At 50.5% G+C, this 21194-nt stretch overlaps 1 protein-coding gene across 1 annotated transcript; it reads right to left on the bottom strand.

The window, feature by feature from the left end:
• Window positions 1-4193: 4193 nt before the first annotated feature.
• Window positions 4194-21136, bottom strand: PTTG1IP (PTTG1 interacting protein). Its single transcript, XM_084754310.1, has 6 exons — window positions 20902-21136; window positions 15902-15954; window positions 12546-12654; window positions 9186-9357; window positions 8203-8249; window positions 4194-5901 (listed from the first exon to the last, which is right to left on the bottom strand). The coding sequence occupies exons 1-6, from the start codon at window positions 21005-21007 to the stop codon at window positions 5864-5866; spliced, it is 525 nt and encodes a 174-aa protein (XP_084610436.1). The 5' UTR covers window positions 21008-21136; the 3' UTR covers window positions 4194-5863.
• Between the last annotated feature and the right edge of the window lie 58 nt (window positions 21137-21194).

The raw sequence follows: 21194 nt of genomic DNA, 5'->3' as shown, positions 1-21194 counted from the left end.
CACACACACACACACACACACACACACACACTTACTCCTAAAAGTTGTCTTCTGATCACCATGGTATGTGCACATCACACTCTTGTGTGCAGACCCACATCATACACACACACACACACACACACACACACACACACCACTGACTCCTAAAAGTCTTCTGATTACCATGGTATATGCACACACAAACATATCACACACACACACACACACACACACACACACACACACACACACACACATCCCAATAACAATTTACCTCCAAAAGCACAAAAAGCACGAATGGAACAGATGACTGAGAAAACCAGGCAGGACCTGTGCACTGTTGGGCAGGCTGCATACCGCAAATAATCCAAAGTCATCTCTTACCTAGAAGGACAAATTTTGTGATGTATTTCCTGACATAAACCGCAAGCAACAAAGCCAGTAAAACTTGTATTTAATGCTTAACATCTGGTGCACACTGTGGGGGGAAAAAATGCAATCACTGGGATTAACATCCCAAACACTCACAGGCAGCAGGCAGAGGAGCCGGGAGTGGGAGAGACGTAGAGGCAAGCCGCAAGCCACAGCCCTTGCCTGGCTCCAGATGTAAACACGCATCTGGGTATCAGACAGGGATGATAGGAGTTTAAATACATAAAAATGTTCAAGTTGTGAATATGCTTTGCTGTGTCGATATTCAGTTTTGATGAACAAGAGTTGGGCAAAGGAAAAAAAAAAAGATCAGCTGAAGAAAATTAGAAATAGCTTTCAAACCACTAGGGATACAATGTTACAAACAAACCCAACCCATTTAGCTAGTTTGTAGAAAGGATGTGAGGGAGGTCTGGAAGTCACAGCATATGGTGTTTCCAGTGTTGACATGTGCTGCAGGTCCCCCGCCTACACTCGTGTTCACGGTGTGGCTACTACCATTCATGCTGTTTACAGACAGGGCCATGATGCAAACACTGGGTGGTCCTGCCCGTACTGTACAAAGTAGGAGAGCACTGCCTCCCCCCTTTCAAGGAGGAAGAGCTAACGATTTGCAGAGCAGGGGCTTGTCAAACCCATCACTGAGCTGGAGCAGCAGGGTGGTTGGTCAGCTGGAGCCCAGGCACAGGACAGAGAGTGGGCCAAACAAACAAACAAACAAACAAAAAAAAAAAAACCCCAAACACATGGAAAGAAAGGTTTTCCATGAAATTGGGCTAGAAGAGTTGAGATAAAGTACAGGTGTGGACATCAGTCCACACGGAGCCCTGCGTGGGAACTGAGCACGCCATGTAGACACCACCCATATGTTGCACCCCTGCGTACCACACCGTGGGGCACTCACTGGGGAAACTGGGCAGGGCAGTGCCAGGGAAGACCATGGCTGGTAGGGAGGCCCTCCCAAGCTAGAAGGGCACAGCCCCTAGTCCATCATGGCTCCCTGACAAAGGGAGCACCGACAGATCTAGACTTCCACTCTCATGCAGTGTAACCCCAACGTCCAAACCCATGAGCACAGCTGTCGTGACTACACACACACACACACACACACACACACACACAGCTCTTAAACATCAGAGCAGATTCAGCAGTGTCTGGACATGCCCCCAGCCCATGTGGGCCACCACCACCCACACTGGGGAGGGCTATTTGCTCTGCTTAGTGCCCCAATCCCAAACCCAGCCTCGTCCAGAAAGAGGCTGAGAGGTTGGTGTTCTCTGAGGAAGCTTAGGTCTGTTGCTGAAGATCCTCCTGATGGTGGATGGAATACGGAGACAGAACCCAAACTTTCCTGACCTTAGCTTCAGCGCTAGGTCTTGACTTACCATACGTCTGGCTAAGAATGTCGCTGATCACGTTTGAGAGACCCTGGCTATTCACACTACTTCCGAGGTGGAACATGTCCTTCAGGGCAAACCCGGTCCATATTCCTGGGCCATGATCACATGTATTTGGCTCAGAGTAAACTATCCCTTACTCTCCTTGGAACAAACACCGTCCTGTGCTGACAGATGCTCAGCTATCTCTTAACCAGTTGAAGTGCTGGAAAAAAAAATCAGCCGGGCGTGGTGGCGCACGCCTTTAATCCCAGCACTCGGGAGGCAGAGGCAGGCAGATCGCTGTGAGTTCGAGGCCAGCCTGGTCTACAAAGTGAGTCTAGGACAGCCAAGGCTACACAGAGAAACCTTGTTTCGAAAAACCAAAAAAACAAAACAAAACAAAACAAAAACCAATCATCACAACCCCGACCTCATTGCAGTCTGCATAAGTTACATTCCCTAGCTCAGACACCTCCTGGGTCAAGGGGTAACTTTTTGTCGGAGTTCAAAGGAAGCAGATGCTGGGACAAGGCCTCAAAGGTACTCTTTGGGGTGGAGGGTCTCTCAAGGTTGCAGTGTGTGGAGCGGGTAGGGCAAGCAGAGCAGGAAGAAAAGCTAAGAAAGGCTGAGAGCCTGAGCTAGCATGCTCAGAGCTCCAGTGGCTTCTCCTGAGGAAGCCAGGACAGAGTACTGGGTGGGTCATGCTGGCATGGCTGGTCATTCTGGCTGTGGGCCCTACCCAGGGTGCACTGCTGACCAGTGCCAGGCAGCCCATTGCTGAGACTCTCCTCTGGTTGCACGGCTCCCATTATCTCTCCACTTTCATCATGTTCCTTCTGGTTGTGGATGGCACTGGTATCTGTGGGACACCTTTCCCAGAACTCCGAGGCGGAGCAGAAGACGGTGGCAGCCCTGGATCAAGCCTGTCCAAGCCCCAGCTGTGTCCTTGCTGTGGGACTACCCTGCCTCCCTCTGGTTGAACTCCATAGGAGGGACCAGAACTCAAAGCCCAGGCTGACTCTCCTACCAAGTGGAAGACTGCTCGCTCTGTGGGTACCACTTTGTGGGACTGAGGTCCTGACACAGAGCCAGCTGACAGCACCCATGGCTGCTTTGGGTGAGGCATGGCATTTCACCCTTAAAACTGGAGTGTTGGGATTGAAGGGTTGACATACCGGCTCCCACCCCAGCATTCTCCCCTCCGTCTGCAGACACAGGAAACTGCTGAGTAAACCTTTCCTCAACCCAACTGCATTGTGCTATTTTTCCACGAGTGAATATGAAAGCCCAAGATGAGGCTGTCCTTAGGTTTAAAGCAGTTCCCCCGGAATGCTGAGATTCAACATATCTAATATCTCACCAACCAGATCCCCAGAACTTCCCGTGGCCTTCCCACACCCACCCAGAATTCTCTCACTCGTTAACATTTAGGGTGACCACTGCTAAGCATCACTTGCCCAGAGTACCTACAGAGGCCTGTGGTCCCAGGACAAGGCTGGGTGAGTAGGCTCCCACCTGCTTAATGTGGCCTGTCCACACTTCCTGTGGTCTGCGGTCTGGGCAGGGTGCTGTCTGCAGGACCCTTCAGATGTACCTGTCCCAGGGCTTGTTTCCTGGCTGCAAGTCAGTGCAGGCACATGCCTCAAGAGGGCAGACTTTTAAAAATATTTTAAATTTAATTTTTAAATTTATGTGCATTTGTTAGTGTAGGGGTGTCAGGTCTTGGAGTTAGACAATTGTGAGCTGCCATGTGGGTGCTGGGAATTGAACCCGGGTCCTTTGGAAGAGCAGGCAGTGCTCTTAACCACTGAGCCATCACTCCAGCACCCAAGAGGGCAGACTTTTATTACAGGAGAATCACTGTTCTGGCTCCTGGATTTGCAGGCCAGTCCCTATCTAGTGTTAACCTGAAAACCAGGGAGTCAGTTTCCACCCTCAGGTCCCCATGGCTCCTTTTCCTCCACTACAATGGCAACAGGTCCAGGCAGCCAGGGCAAGCTCTGGGACTGAGAACCGTGGGCGCCAACAGCCTGTCACAAGCAGACCCGGTGACACCCACACCCCTTATCTATGCTACATTCACCTGGCTCCCCACTTCAGACACCAGGGCTCATGAAGCCAGGTGCTACATGTCGGGGGGGTGGTGCCCAGATGCCAGTGTCCGCTGGCGGCCATGCAGAGCCACTTCAATACTTCTTGGTACCAAGGCAAAAACAGAATGTTGAGCATGGTGGGGTGGGATTACACTGACAGCAGGGAGTGTTGAGCACTCCGGGGCCGGCCCAGTCAGTTTCTGTGGGGCATGGTACTCAGTTCACAGGGCAAGCCCAGGTGCATGATTTACATGGAGAGCTCACCCCCCCCCCCCTCAGTCCAAAGCACAGAGAAAGAAATCAAAGCCATATTCAACCATTTTATTGGAAAGTGGTTAAAAAGTAAGGCATCGGGCGTGATGGTCTCGGGCTTGGTTCTGTGGCTGCTCCTCATGCTGCTCAGAGGCGGACACAGACCAGTCCAGCGAGCACCTGCTGCATCTCCACGCTGGAGAATTAAAAACTCTGCATCTAGCAGTTGGTCACTCTAACATTAGCTCAGCAACCTAACAGATATGATTTACATGTGCTACATAGTGATACAAAGTCCATCAAGGCCTGTGAGGAGGGCTCCCTTTCAATAGACAGTGAAAAGACGACTCTCATTGGCTGCTACAATACTTAATGTTTGAAGATGCTTTAGATTACATCAGATGCCTAACAAGTCAGAAAAATGGTAAGACTCCAGATTGTGGTAAAGGTCATTCCTTTAGTTTGTGGAAATTGGAAGAGAGACATGTTAATCCCTGGACAGACTGACAGAGTTGAAAAGGTGACCAAGTGCTAGATGACAGTCTCAGGCATGAGGGAGCCTGCATTAAGGCCACTGCATCTGATGGTGGCTGCTTTCCCAGGATGGGTATCTTTCCTCCTTTCCCACCCATCAGACGTGTGATCTGCTTACTAGGGACACATCTGGATTTCAGAGAAATGTACACTGGACGGAATTATGGGGACCTGAATGTCCCCTGACAAGCTTCCGAGGGCCCATGCTGATGTGTCCGATACAGTGAGCTGAGACAGGGCTGGAAGCAGGGTGTGAGGTGAGGTGGGTGTGTTATGTGTGCTCAGGCAGTTTTTCTAGTAGAAGTATGGGGCGGGGTCCTCCTAGCTTCCTACATACTCAGTTTCCACAATGGGATGGCTGGTGGGCAAGCTCTTCATCCTCCATGATACATACAGGACCAGCTGGGGAGATGCCAGATTCCTACACAAAAGCCCCTCGGAGGCCATGTGACTGTGCATCACCATAGCTGGAGAGGCCTGAGGCAGAGGGTCGGCCCTCACAAAAGGATCAAACTGAATTCACATCTCAGATTTCCCATGGGTAAAAAGACTCTCAGTTTAGGACAAATGAAAAACCCTATCCAAGAGGCCTGGACTTTTCATTAAAGGTTTGGTAAGGCTGTTTCCTGAAGGAATAAAGACTTCAGGTAACTTTAGAAGCTCTTGTGCTTATTGGATACAGCTGGGTTAGAAAGCAAATCTTTACCAGACTGTGGAGATGGTGCCTCTTCCAAAAGGCTCCAAACTAAAGCAATGGCATGCCACAGAAACGGGCCTGCAGACAAGGTGCAGCCTTGGAGAAGGGAGAGTGGTGGGTCAATTCTTGCCGTAACAGAGTAAACAGGACTCTGGGTGTTGCAATGTGAATCTTGCAGCAAGGCCACTCAGTGGCTAGTCAGCCCCTAGGCTGCCAGCTTTGTAATCGGCTTGAAGACTGTGGGGACCAAGTACATTTCCTCCCCCAAAAAAGGACATCAACAAGATTAGTGTCTCAGGTGATTACATAGAGAGATAGAGGGAACAAGAGCAGGATTGTCCTCTCAAGGCCACTCCGGTGCCCATGCTAAGGCTTGAGGGGTCACCCAGGCCAAGGATGGCTGTGGTGGTGAGGTCTCCGCAGGCTCTGCTGGAGAGTGCACTCCCAGGAAAATTTGGAATTGCAAGATCTGCCACAAGTATGTGCCGGCTGCTTTAGAACTTCTCATACGGGTTTTGTTCTTTAAACAGACCTGGGGGAGAGGGAAAAAAAAACTTGGTTTACAAATTCACTCACTCAACTGGATACAAACTCACAAAAGTAATGTATGGCCTTGGGTGTTCTGGATTACACCCACAATCCTAGCCCTAGGGAAGCTAAGACAGGGGACTGTTGGGAGTTTGAGCCCAGCTTGGGTTACAGAACAAGAAACTATCTCAAAAGAAAAGCAAAACAATAGCTCAGTGGTTAAGAGTGCCACCTGCTCTTCCAAAGTTCCTGAGTTCAATTCCCAGCAACCACATGGTGGTTCACAACCATCTGTAATGTGATTTGATGCCCTCTTCTGTCCGATAGGTATACATGCAGGCAGAACACTGTATACATAGTAATACATAAATAAATCTTTAAAAACAAACAAACAAACAAAAGGCTAGGCTTGCACTAAGGAGGCAGAGACCAGTGGCTCTCTGTGAGTTAGAGGCTAACCTGGTCTACCAGTGGAGTTCTAGGCCAACCAGAGTTACATAGTGAGACCATGTCTCAAAAAACTAAAATTCCAAACCAAACAAAGAAACACAAAATGAAACAAAACCACCTACTTCACTCCATAAAACACAATACACCTCAGGCACGTTTTACATGAAAGACTTGACCACAGTTCTAAGCAAGCTCCTCCTGGGCCTTCGCTGAAGCTGAGCTACAGATAACTTTAAAACTGAAATAAATTTTGTCAGGAAAGAAATCGCCACAGTTCCCAAGAAACAAGCCACAGCTGAGATCACAGGAAGTCAGGAAAGGTCCCGCACATGCACGTGTTTCCTTCAGCCATGGCAGGATTCACACAGAAAACACACAAGCCGCTTCCCCTCAATGCCCCCAAGTGCTGTGGCTGGGCCTGGAGAACCAGGACTATGAAAGAGCACACGCCACCAAGCTGACAGTCAAGTGTCATAGTAGGCCTGGGACAAAGGAAGAATTTGCCTATAAATCTGTGGCCCGACCCATTCTTCTTTATTTCTACTCCGTCATTTATTTGCATCTCTCTTCTGCTACCCCACCACCTCATTCCTTGTCTCACACCGCCCTCATTGTCCTGACTGCCACAAACCTGTATGACAAGATGGTGTGAGACCAGTGTAGTCATCTACCTACAGGATCCTGTTAGGGCAGAGACACGAGTATCTCTATGTTTACCCACCCAGAAGAACCCATGGGCATGTAAAGATGAAGCAAGGACAAAACAGCGGGACAAAAATCAGTAGAAAGGAGATGAGGTCTAGCCAGGGTCAAGTGCAGCAGCTGACGTCACAGAAGCCCTAATCCAAGCCTAGGCCACAGCACGCAGAGCCTGCAGCAGGAGCTACAGCACTCCTCAGTTCCCCAGGACCCACATGGCAGAAGAGAATTGGCTCCCAGAAGTCATCCTTGACCTCCAGAGGGCATGTTAGCATGTTTGTATGCACACACACAAACACAAATACACACATATATGTTCACACACATACACACACACACACACACACACAGAGTAAATAAATAATTTTAATGCATATTTTGGGAAAAATGTTAGAGTTTTCTTCATCAGATTTCACCTGTTAAGGCAGTAATTCAAGGCCAAAAACTGGGTTCACAGCTGGAGCCTTCCTTCTCGCAGCTGTATGGGCCCGTATCTAGGTGTGTGAGGTGCACCAGGGTGCAGCACCCAACCCCTGGAGTTGCAAGACCAGGCAGAAGCTCGAGCACCTGTTCTGAGCTTTAAGACCAGCTCAGAACCAGCTGAGAGCAGCAGAAACAAGAGCAAAACACAGCATCGTGTGGCACACTGGAGACAGTGAGTCTCCACCATGCTGGGCCTCTTACTCCGACTGAACAAAAGAGGCTTGCACTTGGCACCCGGGATCAGGCTGGCTCCTTCAGTCACTCCCCAGCTTCTCCAAGCAAGATGATGCAGTCAGAAAGCAGGAAGGAGGGAGGGTAGGAGGGCAAGTCTTAGCCTCAGCCAATTCTCGGATAAAGAAGGATAGTCTAACCCCATAAGACAGGAAGAAGAGACACACATGAGGGAAGGACTGCACAGACAGCCCAGAACCTCACAGACACAGGCATATGCTACTTTAAGGCAAATGGACAAGCAGCCATGAACAGCCCTCCTGAAGTATCATTCTTCATGAGAACCAAAGAAGATTAAAGCCACCTGTTCTCTTGAGGCACTCGGTACAGTTAGTCTCCGGTGGTGCCCTGGTAACTGCTGTCCTCAGTGGAGGACGGTTGTCCAGAAAAGCAGTAGCTGCCCAGATCAAAACCAGTCAAGAGAAACACATCCCACTCTTACCATATTTCTTCCTGATTTCATCATGTCTCGACTTCATCTCTGCTCTCCTAAAAAAAAGAAAGAAAGAAAGAAATAGTAAGTCACATCTGTTTATGACAGACAAGCAGGGCCATCTCAAACTCCCAGCCCTTTCACTTCCTCGAGCAGAGCCTATGGCTCCTTCAGCACTTTCCTTGAGCTCCCCAAAAAGAAAGTGATGATGACTGTGGCCACGAGGCCACACCCACCACTTGACCAGCAGGGTGACTGCAAAGCCAGACTGCTGAGGCTGCTCTGATGGCCATTCTGTTCTTCTCCATAAACTAATTCTGAGTGGACATGGTGGTGACCACCTGTTGCTGCAGCACTCAAGAGACCAAGGCAGGAAGATGAAGAGTTCAAGGCCAGAGTGGGCTATGGAGTGGGATCCCTACTTGAAGAAAAAACAGTAATAATAAATTCAAATGTCTAATACCATAATCTTTTTAAAAAAGTTCTCAGAGAGAAAATGCAGACAGGTCAAAACCTTGTATCTGGTGACCAGGAAAAGTAATTACCATCTACTTAGTGGTACCCGCTTCAGAGCTGAAAGCACGCTCACCATCTGCCCCGAGGCTGCATGAGACCCCAGCACACATGAGAATTCAGTGCTCTGGGAACTAGTAAGCACAAGTCAGTGTTCACGACCGCAGTCAGGCTTCTTCATTGTTAGGGGCTGGGGCTGGAACAGCAGTACTCGAGGCCAGGCCAGAGCACCGCAGCACAGGCTCTGCAAGCCTCCTCTCCCAGTGGAAGAGGTAGACCAGCTAGCCTGAACTCTGAGACACGGCCAATGACCCCTTTGAGATTCCTGCCAGCTTCTCAGTACAGCCCAGGAGATGCTGGACAAGACACACGATACATTTTTAGAAATGGAGAAAACGTGTGACTCACAGCCCTTGTTTCCCATGGCCTCCTTGTTATAAATTCAGAGGCAAGCTCCTGAGCAAGGGGCCTAGCCTCACCTCTCCTCCTGCCGCACTCTCCTCTCCTCCTGCTCTCTGATGGCCCTCTCATCGCTCTTGTCTGGCTTCCGGCTCTTCTTCCGGCGGCAACAGCAGCAGCAGCACACAGTGATGCCCAGGAGCACAGAGCCCCCAAGCACCGACATGGTGATGATCAAGGCCTCAAAGTTCACTGGAAGTCCAGGAATAAAGTTTAAACCTCAGCAAGTATGGCCTGCCTCCGCCCCCAAAGCATACTACTTTTTGTCACAGGAGCAGTCCTAAACATGAGGCTTGGGCATGTGGGTCCTTTCAGCCAGTGGCTACAACTTAAGATATATATATATCTTATATATATATAAATAAATTAACCACAACAAACTAATGAGACAAGACAGACTTTTCCCCACTTAAGACTGGAAGAAAGAAAGACGTCAATGTGTCTGTTCCCAAGGCCTCTTAACTCCCTAGTGCTAGCAACAGATGGGGCAGTGCCCTGACCACCAATACATGCACATCCCAGCCCTAGTATCTGAATATGGCTGCCCAGTGTCACTCAGAGGCATGAAGTGCTGGTAGAGCCAACTTTAGGAACTGATACAAACTGAAAATAAATTTTAAGGCTCTTCTAAATTTCTCTTTAAGATGTTTAAATTAAAACCAGCCAGGCAGGGGGTTGGGGGACTGGAGAGATGGCTCAGAGGTTAAGAGCACTGAGTGCTCTTCCAGAGGTCCAGAGTTCAATTCCCAGCAACCACATGGTAGCTCACAAGCATCTATAATGAAATCTGGTGCCCTCTTCTGGTGTGCAGGTATATATGCAGGCAGAGCACTGTATATATAATAAATAGATCTTCAAAAAACAAAAACAAAAGATAAAAATAAACCAAGTCAAGGCTTTTCTACTACTCTATTCAGGCCAGAGCCAGTTCAAGAGCCCTGCACTGCTTTTGCCAACACGTTCCAGTCACCATCCAGCTCAACTCTGCACCCAGGCACACCACAAGCAGCTTCCCTGGCTGCAGGGCTGCAGAAGGAGAGAGGCCGAGGACTGACTCTGGGCTCCCGCAGGCAGCCTCAGCGCAGGGGCCTGTGCCCATCTCCTGGACTCCTTTCAGTCTCTGAGCATGCTAAGGCCAGAAGCAGTCACTGCAACTGCTCAGATGCCTGGGAGCTCCAACCCCCGTGTTCTGTCTAATGGTACCTAGGTGGAAAGTGTGGAGGTGCAAAAAGTAGCAACTTGTGTGGTTAGAAAGTTAGAAGGCATCAGTGGGTGGTACAGTTTTTGACTACAGAACTCTGTAACACTCAACCTAAGCACGAGAACATTAAGACAGCTGGATCTAACTAAATCCAACCTACTCCCACCGCTTCTCTGACAAGCAGTTCAAGTCAGTTACAGCTAAAAGCAGAGCTGTCACGACGGGCTCCTCTGCTAAACTCCTGCGCCTTCACAGGGCTGGAGCCACACAGGAACATCTACCCACGTGCAAACATGGCCTGACAGCAATGATTGACACCACGCTCAGAGCAAAAGGTCAACATGTAAAGACTTCATTTGTCTTCAAATGAATATAACACTTCAAGTCATTACAATTAAGACCCTGAGGTTATAATTTTCCTAGAGGAGAAAACAAATGACTCTAAAGTTAGAACCGACAGTCCACGGTGCTGAACTACAATCAGTATGACGAGCCGCCCAGAGCTATGGTGAAACCAGGAAGCTCAGTGGCCCAACCTCGAGTGCCCCACTCTGCTCAGGGGAGTATGAACCCTGGCCAACAACACCCTATCACAGGGCAGTTGCAACCATGTGTAGTCCCATGTAGTGGGTGCCAGTCCCTCAAGACCCTCAGAGGTAACCAACGGTGTGCTCACTGGGAACCAGAGGCAGACCTGCTCTCAGGCTGCCTCCCACAGGCGCCAGCCTACTCCACGGGCAGCGTGTGGTAACTACTCTTGCTGATAAGCTACAGTGCTGTGTGGCCATGCTGTAACCTGAGTGGGACCTTCATTGCACAGGACGGTTATCAAGGGCACCCAACAACTGACACGGCTCAACACCTTCAGTCGTTACAGTCAGTTCTCTATACACCACCCAATGAGTCAAAGGTAAAACAAGTGACCTCCCTCTAAGCCACTCCCTGGAGGGGTGCAAAGAGGAGAGGTGACATTGCTGTATGCAGGGCAGAACAGTCTTCGTAGAGAGGTGAAGAAATGCTCAAAGCAGGACTTCCTTCTGTGAAGGCCACCTCAGGACCTAGGGGTGGGGTACACTTCCAGACACTCTAGAACTGTCTCCCTGCTGCTCTGAGTAGTGATAACCCAGACCACAAGGTAGTCTAGAATTCACACATTGATGGCAGATGTCTGAGTGCCAGTCAGTGCTCCCAGTGCAGGAAGAAGCACCACCAGGAGGGGACACAGTGGGGGGCAGTGCTGAGGCCTCAGAGGCTTTTCTGTGCCAGGACAGAAGGACAGACACAATGGTGCTTGGACACCAAAGACAAACGAAACAGACGCAGGGTGTCAGCCCTCTTTGCTTTCTGGATTCTCTGAGCTTTAGCAATAGCCAGGTTTGTTTTGCATGAAGTCTGACAGAATTCTGAGCCTGAAGTATTTTTGTAAAGATAGCTAAACTAGATGTAAGAGGACAGAGGATCCATGGTGCAAACACATAAGGAACCATCAAGATCCCCCTGGGGCTGGAGAGGTTAAGAGCACTGTTTGCTCTTCCAGGGGTCCTGAGTTCAATTACCAGCACATGGTGGCTCACAACCATCTGTAATGAGATCTGGTGCCCTCTTCTGGATTGCTGGCATACATGCAGGCAGGATATTGTATAAGCAATAAATAAATAAATCTTAAAAAGTAAAATAAAAGGAGAACCCCCTTGCCCCGGTGCTCTGAGAAACACCTGCACCTTCACAGGGCTGGAGGAGGCCTGTGCAGCCCCAAACCTAACACACCAAAAAAAAAAAAAAAAAAAAAAAAGGGGCAGCAACACACAGCACAAACACACTTAAAATGACCACCCCAGACAGGCACCTGGGCTGACAGGGTCCTTGGTTGGGGGTCACTGGCCCATGGGACCCACACAGGTTCCCAGGCAGCAGCATCCACAGGCACATGAAAACAGGCTTTACAAAGCCCTTTCCCCACCTCCCACAATGGGGGTTGTGTGGTGCTGTGGCTACTGCTGCTCCCGGAGCCCCAGGTCCCTGGCAGCATGCCAACGGCAGCCTGTCACAGGACTGCTTGCTTCCTTCCCTTGGGAGTCACAGTACAGCAGCACTCCTAGTAACTTTCCCCTGACTGAGCACAAGCCCCAGAATCATCAGAAGCCACTGACGTTTTAAGAAGTAAATGAAGACAACTTACCCCAGCAAACGCCCCAGCGAGCAGAACTCAGTTTACAAAGAGAAGCGGGGGGCAAGATTGTCCTCACGGGGTAGTCCAAGCACGCCTTGTTCTCGTTGCACCACAGACACTGAAAGAGACCAGCATCAGGAGGCCTTTCACCAGACCAGAGCAAGACCGCCACCCCGTCTTGGGGCTCTGCACCACCCACTCCCTAGGATGGATGTGTCTAAGGCATTCACCTCTCAAATACCCCTACTCAATTCCCGACACAGTGACTGGCAGCCCTGTCCAGCCTACAGAGCCATTTGGTCCTGAGAGCTGCCCTGCTCCCAGGGCCTTTGCAGCCTGCCTGAGAATGGTTCCCTCACATCCTCAAGGAGGCTTGCGCTGCCACCAACCAGCCACCTTCCCAAGGCCCACATTCCCTGACCAATAACACTGCCTGCCTCCTCACACTATACAGTGCGCTTTCCACACTGCGCAGGAAGCCAGATAACTGTGGCCTTCACTAAGCACCCAGAGACACAGGACACGGGAACCTGAGCATCCAGCAGGTGCTTCCTAAGTGTTTGCTGGACAGATGATGAGGTCCAGGGGAGTCACTACTTTAGGAGGTCCTGTGCCTCAATCTTTACACTGTACTTTAAAGTGTCCAGTTTTGAAGGACAACGCAACCAATGATCAGAGCAGGAGAGAACCTCCAGGGGACTCTGTCTGAGGCCCTCATGTGTTAGGGTGGGAACGGAACAGCGAAGAGATGGTACTGTTGCACCAGCACATGTCAGAACTCAGAGCAGGGCCCACCATACCCACCACATAGTGATAGACAGGGCTGAAGGCAGCATAGCTGACTTAGGTAGGTGTCCCTGAGCAGACTACACACATCATAGGCCAAAGAAATTCTGCTTTCAAGAGCACTGGCCCTGCCAGAGCCAAGAGGACATCCCATCTGCAAGAGTAAGCATGCCACTCAATCTGCAGCAAGATTAAAACCCAAGTCTGGGTCTCAACTTGGAGCAACACCTATTACAAGACCCTGGAACACGTGCTGGGCTACTGTACAGTGTCCACTGTGCACTCACAGTGGTTCCTGGCATTACACGGCCCACAACAGTGGAGTCTTGCAGATTTGCGGCTGAGCACATCGTCTACTCCAGTGGTTCTGTCTGGGTTTGGGTGTTCTCTTTTGGTTTTTTCAAGACAGAGTTTCTCTGTGTAGCCCTGGCTGCCCTGGAACTTAGTTTATATACCAGGCTGGCCTCGAACTCAGAAAGATCCACATGCCTCTGCCTCCCAAGTGCTGGGATTACAAGCATGTGCCACCACACCTGGTTTCTGTCCTGAAGAAATTTTGGTTACTCATTCATTTTTTAAAAAGGCTCATGTTGGGCTAGAGAGATGGCTCAGCTTTAAGAGCACTGACTGCTTTTCCAGAGGTCCTGACTTCAACTCCCAGCAACCACATGATGGCTAATAACCATCTATAATGTGATCAGATGACCTCTTCTGGCCTGCGGTGTATTCTGTATACATAATAATAAATAAATAAAATCTTAAAAAAAAAAAAAAGGCTCAAGTCACAAGGTATCATCTTCCACTTTCATGTGACCAGGAGCTCCAAAGAGAACACAGCACTCTCAATGGCTAGCATTCTGTTCCTTTTTGTTTTCTTGAGACAGGGTTTCTCTGTGTAGCCTTGGCTGCCCTAGAGTCACTTTGTAGACCAGGCTAGCCTCGAACTCACGGAGATCCGCCTGCTTCTGCCTCCCTGAGTGCAGGGATTGAAGGTGCTTTGTCGCCACCACGCCTGGCATGTTCTGCTCTTTTTAACTACAATAAGAGGTCCCTGAACAACTCAGCAGCACCCTTAGGCCTGGAGTGGCCTTCTTCACCTTGCCTTCCTGAAGCCTTGCTGTCTGGGTTCAGAGCAGGGTCAGATGCCTGGACTAACCACTGTGACCTGGGCAGGTCCCTCTCTGGACTCTGCTCTCATCACACATAACCCATAGTAACAGGGCTACAAGGCTAGTACAACAATGAAAAAATTTTTTTTATGGCTGAAATGGTGTGCTAGAGGAAAAAATAGAACCCAGAGTCAAGAAACCCCACTGCTCAACGCTACCAATGTGAGTACTGAGGCAGGACCAGCTGTTGACCTTTAGTCAGTCTCACAAAGTAGCAAGACACGTCTCAGACCTGTACTGTCACTTTAACAATATACTGCTGCTTTTAAAGATGCTCCTAATGTGCTGTGGTGGGAGCCAAGAGGAAACACCGCCCTAACCTGTGTTGTCACTAACCCACTGTCGGGGCGGACAACACAACTATGCAGCCCTGAGATGCCATCCAGGGAGAAGCCTCTGAAGGCTTTCCTGATCATCTGCCGCTCCACTTCTGTGCCTCCCTGAGAGTTCCCAACAGGCTGCACGGCAAGCACTGGCCCATCCAAGCCCAGGCAGAACTCCTCTGTCTCAAGCGGCAGCTCAGAAGTCTCCCGGGCAGCCCAGAGAGCAGGCCACCACACTGGAGGCGCCGAGAGTCCTCACACGACATCTAAAGACATGGGCCATGGAGCTATTTCCCGACTGCTGGTCCGCTTCTCCCAGAAGGGCAAATGAATGTCCGTCCCATCAAAAAGTCCCCTCATGAGTCTTCCCGTTTCACAGAGCGGAAGATGAGGGGACTGTGCTCCAGAATTGGAGCTTCTTTCTGACTCAAGGGCATAGAAGGAAACTAAGAAGGGGACAGGAACATGCTGCCTGAGAATTCCCAGTGCACCACATGGCCCAGAGCTCTCTCACGGGCCTGCAGCTGTCTTGTTTCTGGTTCTTCCCTAATCCTGTGTGAGGAATTGAGAGAAGACCCCACTAGCCCTGGCAGCTTGGGGAAGCGCCAGCACTGGGGCACAACCATGGTGTAAGGTTCATAGAGAGCCATTTCTCTTGGCAAGGACCCTGCTAGAGGAGCTGACACTACAGCACTACACACGTGAAGGAAGAAGAGTGCACTCTTGAGTGTGCATTCAAGGCCCCCACTTGCCTGTCAAGTGCCTGCCATTGTGTAAGTTGTTATCCCAGCCCGCAACAGGTCTTGGAGGTCGAATGACCCGCTAGAGAAGACCTAGTCAGAGGCGAGCAGTTCCTGGTCATCTAATGCCAGCACACCTGCCACATGTCCCAGTCAGCTCCAGGACGGGAGCATCCCCACCCTGCCTGACTGGGTCATGGAGACTGGCTAGACCAGAGAGAACGTGCGCCTTTCATGGAAAGGTGCTGGGGTAATAGTTAACAACCACCTAACAATTTCCAAATGGCAGAGCGCTTCAAACACACACACACCTCCTTGGACTCGGGGTCGTAGGTCACACTACTTACCGAGACATTCCTGAGGCACTCTTCACAGGATTTGTTTGTGTACTGAGAACAGCCTGCCAGGAGAGACAAAGGTATCACTGAGGTGGCAGAGAAGACACTGGTGCTGTGAGCCTCAGCCGCGAATGGTCAAGACTCTGCTGGTACTGGCCTGCTTCAGGGCACCCAACCAAATCCTGCTGCAAGCAAGTCACCAGGAGAGCCGCTCCTGCAAGGGCTCTCCGGTAAAGAAAGACTCCAAACACAACACAGCCATGCTTTACAGCTCCCCTTTACAGGCGAACCATGAAACCACTAACCTGTTGGGACCTACTTCTACTGGCATGCTCTTGCGAGCAAGAGGCCACAGCCATATGGTGAAACGCCTAGAGGCAAAGCCAAGCTTATAAACTTACCTCTAGATCTCAAGATCCCGGGGCAAGCTTCTTCAGCCAGGCCTACACTCCCCAAACCCAAGAAGCCCGGTGCTGTCAGCCCACGCCAGTCATGCAGAGCACCTGGGACACTGCCAAGCACCCACAGCACTGGATCAAAGTCTATTCAGCTATCAGCCTTGGGACTCAGGGAAATCAGCTGTATAGAAGTAGCATAGAAATCAAGACTTTCTCATGCTACCCAACTGGGGCCACCCACTACTACTGCCCCCCATCCCTTAAAACAAGCACACTTGGCTCTCTGTCACTTCCTCAGCTTCCTTCCCTCTCTCTGTCCCCCTGGGGCTCCCCTTCCCCCTTCTTTCTCTCCCCTCCTCCCATCTACAATAAATCTCCTTATACCAGAAAACAAAAAAGAAGCACACTTTGGAAAGAGCACTGCACTCAAGTCATTGGCAGCCACAAAAACGCAAACTAAAACTTTAAGGGATGCATGCATAAGAAAGGCTAAACTTAAAGAGATGACCAGGGACACGCAGCAACAATTTGGAGTTGACTCAGCCATTTTTAGAAATGGCCACTCCTGTGGCTAGCAAGCCCACTAGAGGTATCTTATTCAAAACATCAGGCGACATACCCACAGAAACCCTGTGCAGGCATGCTCACCGCATTTCTATCCACAATGACTGGAAAAGGCCCAGATGTTCACTTCTAGAAGGATGGACAGACAGACTGGAATACCTACACAATGCAGCAACTTCAAGCCACAAAGAAAAGTAAAATCAATGAAACTGAGCAGCATCACACAGCTGAAAGAAGCCTTGTATCAAGGACCACCTTTCAAGTCCAACAGCTCTACACAATGTAAACTCATCCACCTAGGGCGAGAGCAAGTGCTTCTGGGGCCATACTGGAAGCAAGACAGTGACTCACTGGGTTGCTAGGTGCAGTCCGCATCTAAGGTTACACAGAGAAACTTGTCCAAGGGTACATTCAAGCTTTCTAATTTTACAGGAGGAAAAATTTATCTCAAAAGAAAAACTGGTGTGTGGCTGGAGAGATGACTCAGAGGTTAAGAGCACTGGCTGCTCTTCCAAAGGTCCTGAGTTCGATTCCCAGCAACCACACGGTGGCTCACAACCATCTATAATGAGATCTGGTTCCCTCTTCTGGCATGCAGGCAGAACACTGTATACATAATAAATAAATCTTTCTTAAAAAGTTAAAAAACAAAACAAAAAACAGCAGCAACTTTGGTAAAATTGCTGGTCTACTAAAATCCTGCTGACTATGCCAGGAACTGATATCTTTAAGGTTTAATTGTAGTGTTTTTTAATATGCTTTTCTGATTGTTTGGTTTAGTCGGGTTGTTAAGAGAGGTAGGCTCGTTTAATAAGTTCATAATAAAATATAATTGATAAAAAAAATTAAGCCTACAAAAACAATCCAGTGGTGGGGACATACACACACTGCAGAGTGGCTCCTGGGCTCCTGCTCTGCTCCTTGCCTCCCTATTGGGGCAGACCTGAGGGACAGTGAAGTGCAGTGGGGCAGTGGCACACACGCCTTTAGTCCCAGCACTTAGGAGGCAGAGGCAGGTGGATCTCTGTGAGTTCGAAGCCTGCCTAGTTCACATAGTGAGTTCCAGGGCAGCCAGAGCTACATAGTGAGACTATGTCTTAATGGGAAGGAAGAAAGGGAGGGAGGGAGGGAAGGAGGGAGGGAGGAAAGGAGGGCAACACCAAACTGGGGCTCTCTACCAACTGGCTTTCTGAAGACCAAGCTGGACTGAGGACCTTAGAGGAGACCGAGGAGATTAGAAATATAAAAGTTGAAGCAATTTGAAATGGCCCCAGGCTTCAGAGCCTGAGAGGACAGAAGGACCCATTAGGGAACTTGGTTAATCTGTGTGGACTATGTAGTAAGGCAAGCATCCGAGTCCCACTTTAACAACTATGTTCTAACTAAGCAGAGACTATCCTCATTCTTAGGAGAATTCCTGAAGAATTTAGGGGCACAAACCACCTCAACAATTTACTCCATGATTTGGGAAAATTAGGTAACAAGCTATAAGATTATAACTTGTCAATTTGCAATAAGCATTTTTAAATGGCCAGATATTTTGTGGTAAGATAAGAAAGACCCTAGCAAGCACAGAGAGGGGACGGAGTAGTGCAGCAAGCACGGAGTCACTCAGGAGAGCTGCCCCCCCCATCCGTGTGAGCTCACTGTACCGCCCCCCTCAGCTCTCCCACACCCTGCACTGAGAGCTTTCTCATTATGGTGACAGCTGAGGGTGTGCCGAACACACCCACCCACTCTCCAGCTGTTTCAAAGTCATCCACAAGAAAGGATGGTCTTGCTTACTATCAGCGGACTCAGCGGACACAGCGGCCCCAGTGACGATGAGGTCCGGATCTGTTACAGGCTCTGTGGGTGGGTAGCTGCACTTTCGGGAACGGAAAGAGCTGAGTTCCAAGAATCACATCATGAGCTCTGGCTGCCCTGGGCCTGCCCATTAGTAAGCAGTCTGACTCCCCAGGGGCCAGCCCTCCTCCCCCTCCTCCTCCTCTTCCTCCTCCTCCTCTTCCTCCTCCCCCTCCTCTTCCTCCTCCCCCACGGGCCAACTAGAGGGTAGATCTCGTGTGCCAGAGAGGATGAATGGCAGGCACCCTAGCTGAAGGAACTCCTAGACTCACACGGCTAGTAAAGAAATTTGCTGCCTCAAAGCTCACATTTCTGGAAGGCCACACGGAAATCTTTTACCCCATCTCGGGACACAACCGACCACACGCTGCAGATAAAAAAAAAAAACAAAACGTGTCTCCGCAGTTCCTCGGTGCTGACCGCGAACATCCTGACTCTGGGGCATTACGCCTTAAGAGTTCAGTTTGGATGCTATTAATAATTAAATGGGAAGACAATAAATGGTGACTCACTTCTGAGTGGGTCCCTGACGTTTCAGGTGAGTCAAGCGAGGCGCTCAGGACAAAAGGACGCACCTACACGTGGAAAGGGGTTTGACTCTGAAAACTAAGGACACAGAAGGCCTCCTGCTGCCATCTTCTGGGCCCCAAAGCAGAATCCACTTGGAAGGGCTTGGTGCCCTCTGTGGTGTCAGGACTCAGAGAGCACCTGTACTATCGGGGAGTAGAGTACACTTGCTTAGACAAAGCAGTCCTGGCCGCCTCACTGAGGAAGGGAAGGAAGGGGCAGGGCACCCCAAAAGGCATGTATGGAGGAGTATCACTAAGTTCACTAAGGCAGGCTCCTCAGGGAGAGGGGGGGAAGGGGCACTCCAGATACCTCTGCAAACTGGGTTGTTCAGTAAGGACTCACCGCCTGGGTGACCCGCACCAGCCTCCACTGCGCCTGAGTATTCCCGCGGAAGGTGCAGCAACCGCGAGGTTCTTTTAGGACTGCCTCCCCCCACAAGATGAGGCTCTGAGTGATTCCACATGCCATCAGTGAGGAAGCAAAAGCCCTGTCAAAGTGTCCTCAACTTCATGAATTTCACTCTCCGATCTATAATCCATTACTGGTTCAGTGAAGCACACAAAAATATTTCAAAAGGTGATTTTTTTTTGCCAGGCATGGCGGTGCACACCTCTTATTCCCAGCACTTGGGAGGCACAGGCAGGCAGATACCTGTGAGTTCAAGGCCAGCCTGATCTATGTGGTGAAACCCTGACTCAAACAACACCAAAAGGTGAGTTTGGGGATACCGTAATGCATTCTGTAAATGTATGTTGGTATGTTTGTAAACACGAATTGTTTTAAACGTAAGACATCTTCCTGCACAATGTCACGTAGTAGTAAATTTCACACCTAGCACATGTTCTGTGACAAGAGGTGGATGTTTGGTGCCCTCCTCCCTAGGGGCATTCTAGCAACGCAGCAGACACCCCTGAGCCACTGGGAAGGAGTCCTTTGTCTCCACAGGCTCTCCAGTATTCTGCCTATGTAAAGTCCTCACTGGGGAATCTAGCCCCCAAGTCTCCTGGGCCACGACGAGGTGCAGCTCCCTTAGTCACACTCTGCAAGACAGCAGGAGTGTGCAGCAGTCACAGACCCTAGGCACACCTGGGAGCAGATAAGAAACTTAAATACAGAGCTGCGACAGCATGCAAAAGGTCACTGAAAGAAAACACACGGTGCCAGGCTAGAGTGCAAAGACACCTTGAGAGAGCCTGAGTTACTATGGTGGAGAATGAGTTTTCCTTCTAGCTGGATCCCATCAACCCTAGCTAAGGTCAGAAGTTGACCAAGCCGACCCTCTCAGTTGGACCCAACCTGCCAGCTCCCCAATTCCCCCCCCCCCAAAAAGTTAAGAGCTCAGATCCTCAAAGTGGCGGGCCCCGGCACCTGCTAACAGGCAGTTCAGATGCTCGCCGAATGGAACCCGAATCAGCCAGCTGCTAAGCAGGTGCCAAGGCACTGGTTCCGACTAGGCCTGCCTTTCGTGCCTTAGGGCTCGACGTAATTCCCTGGAGTGGCGGCCGCGCCCGCGGCTCCAAGTGCAGAGGACGCAAAGCCTGCGGGCTGGGCTCCGCCCTGGATCAGACCCAGCCGCCCTCTTCCCCGGCCCCTAGCCCCCCCCCCCCCCCGCCCCCGATTTCCCGGACTTACTCACTCCCGGAGTCTCCTGCGCGGAGGCCATGGGCAGAAGCAGCAGCAGCACCGCGCCGAGGAGCATCACCCATCTCTGCGGCAGCCCGAGGGCAGCAGACGCCATGGTGCGTCGGCTGCGTTGACGGCCCGCACCTCGGACAACTCAACTTCGACGACGAGCTCAGTTGTTTCCACTGCTAGCGCCGTGGCTCCAGAAGCGAACCCGAGGGGCGGTGCCTGCGAGTGCGCAACCGCAGGCTCCGGCTCGCTCCGCCCCCTCGCCTTACGCCCGCCTCCGGGCGCCGCTGAGG

Source organism: Acomys minous, assembly GCF_964271855.1.
Source record: "Acomys minous genome assembly, chromosome: 13".
Taxonomy (NCBI): Eukaryota; Metazoa; Chordata; class Mammalia; order Rodentia; family Muridae; genus Acomys; species Acomys minous.
This window is presented reverse-complemented; position numbering and strand designations above follow the sequence as displayed.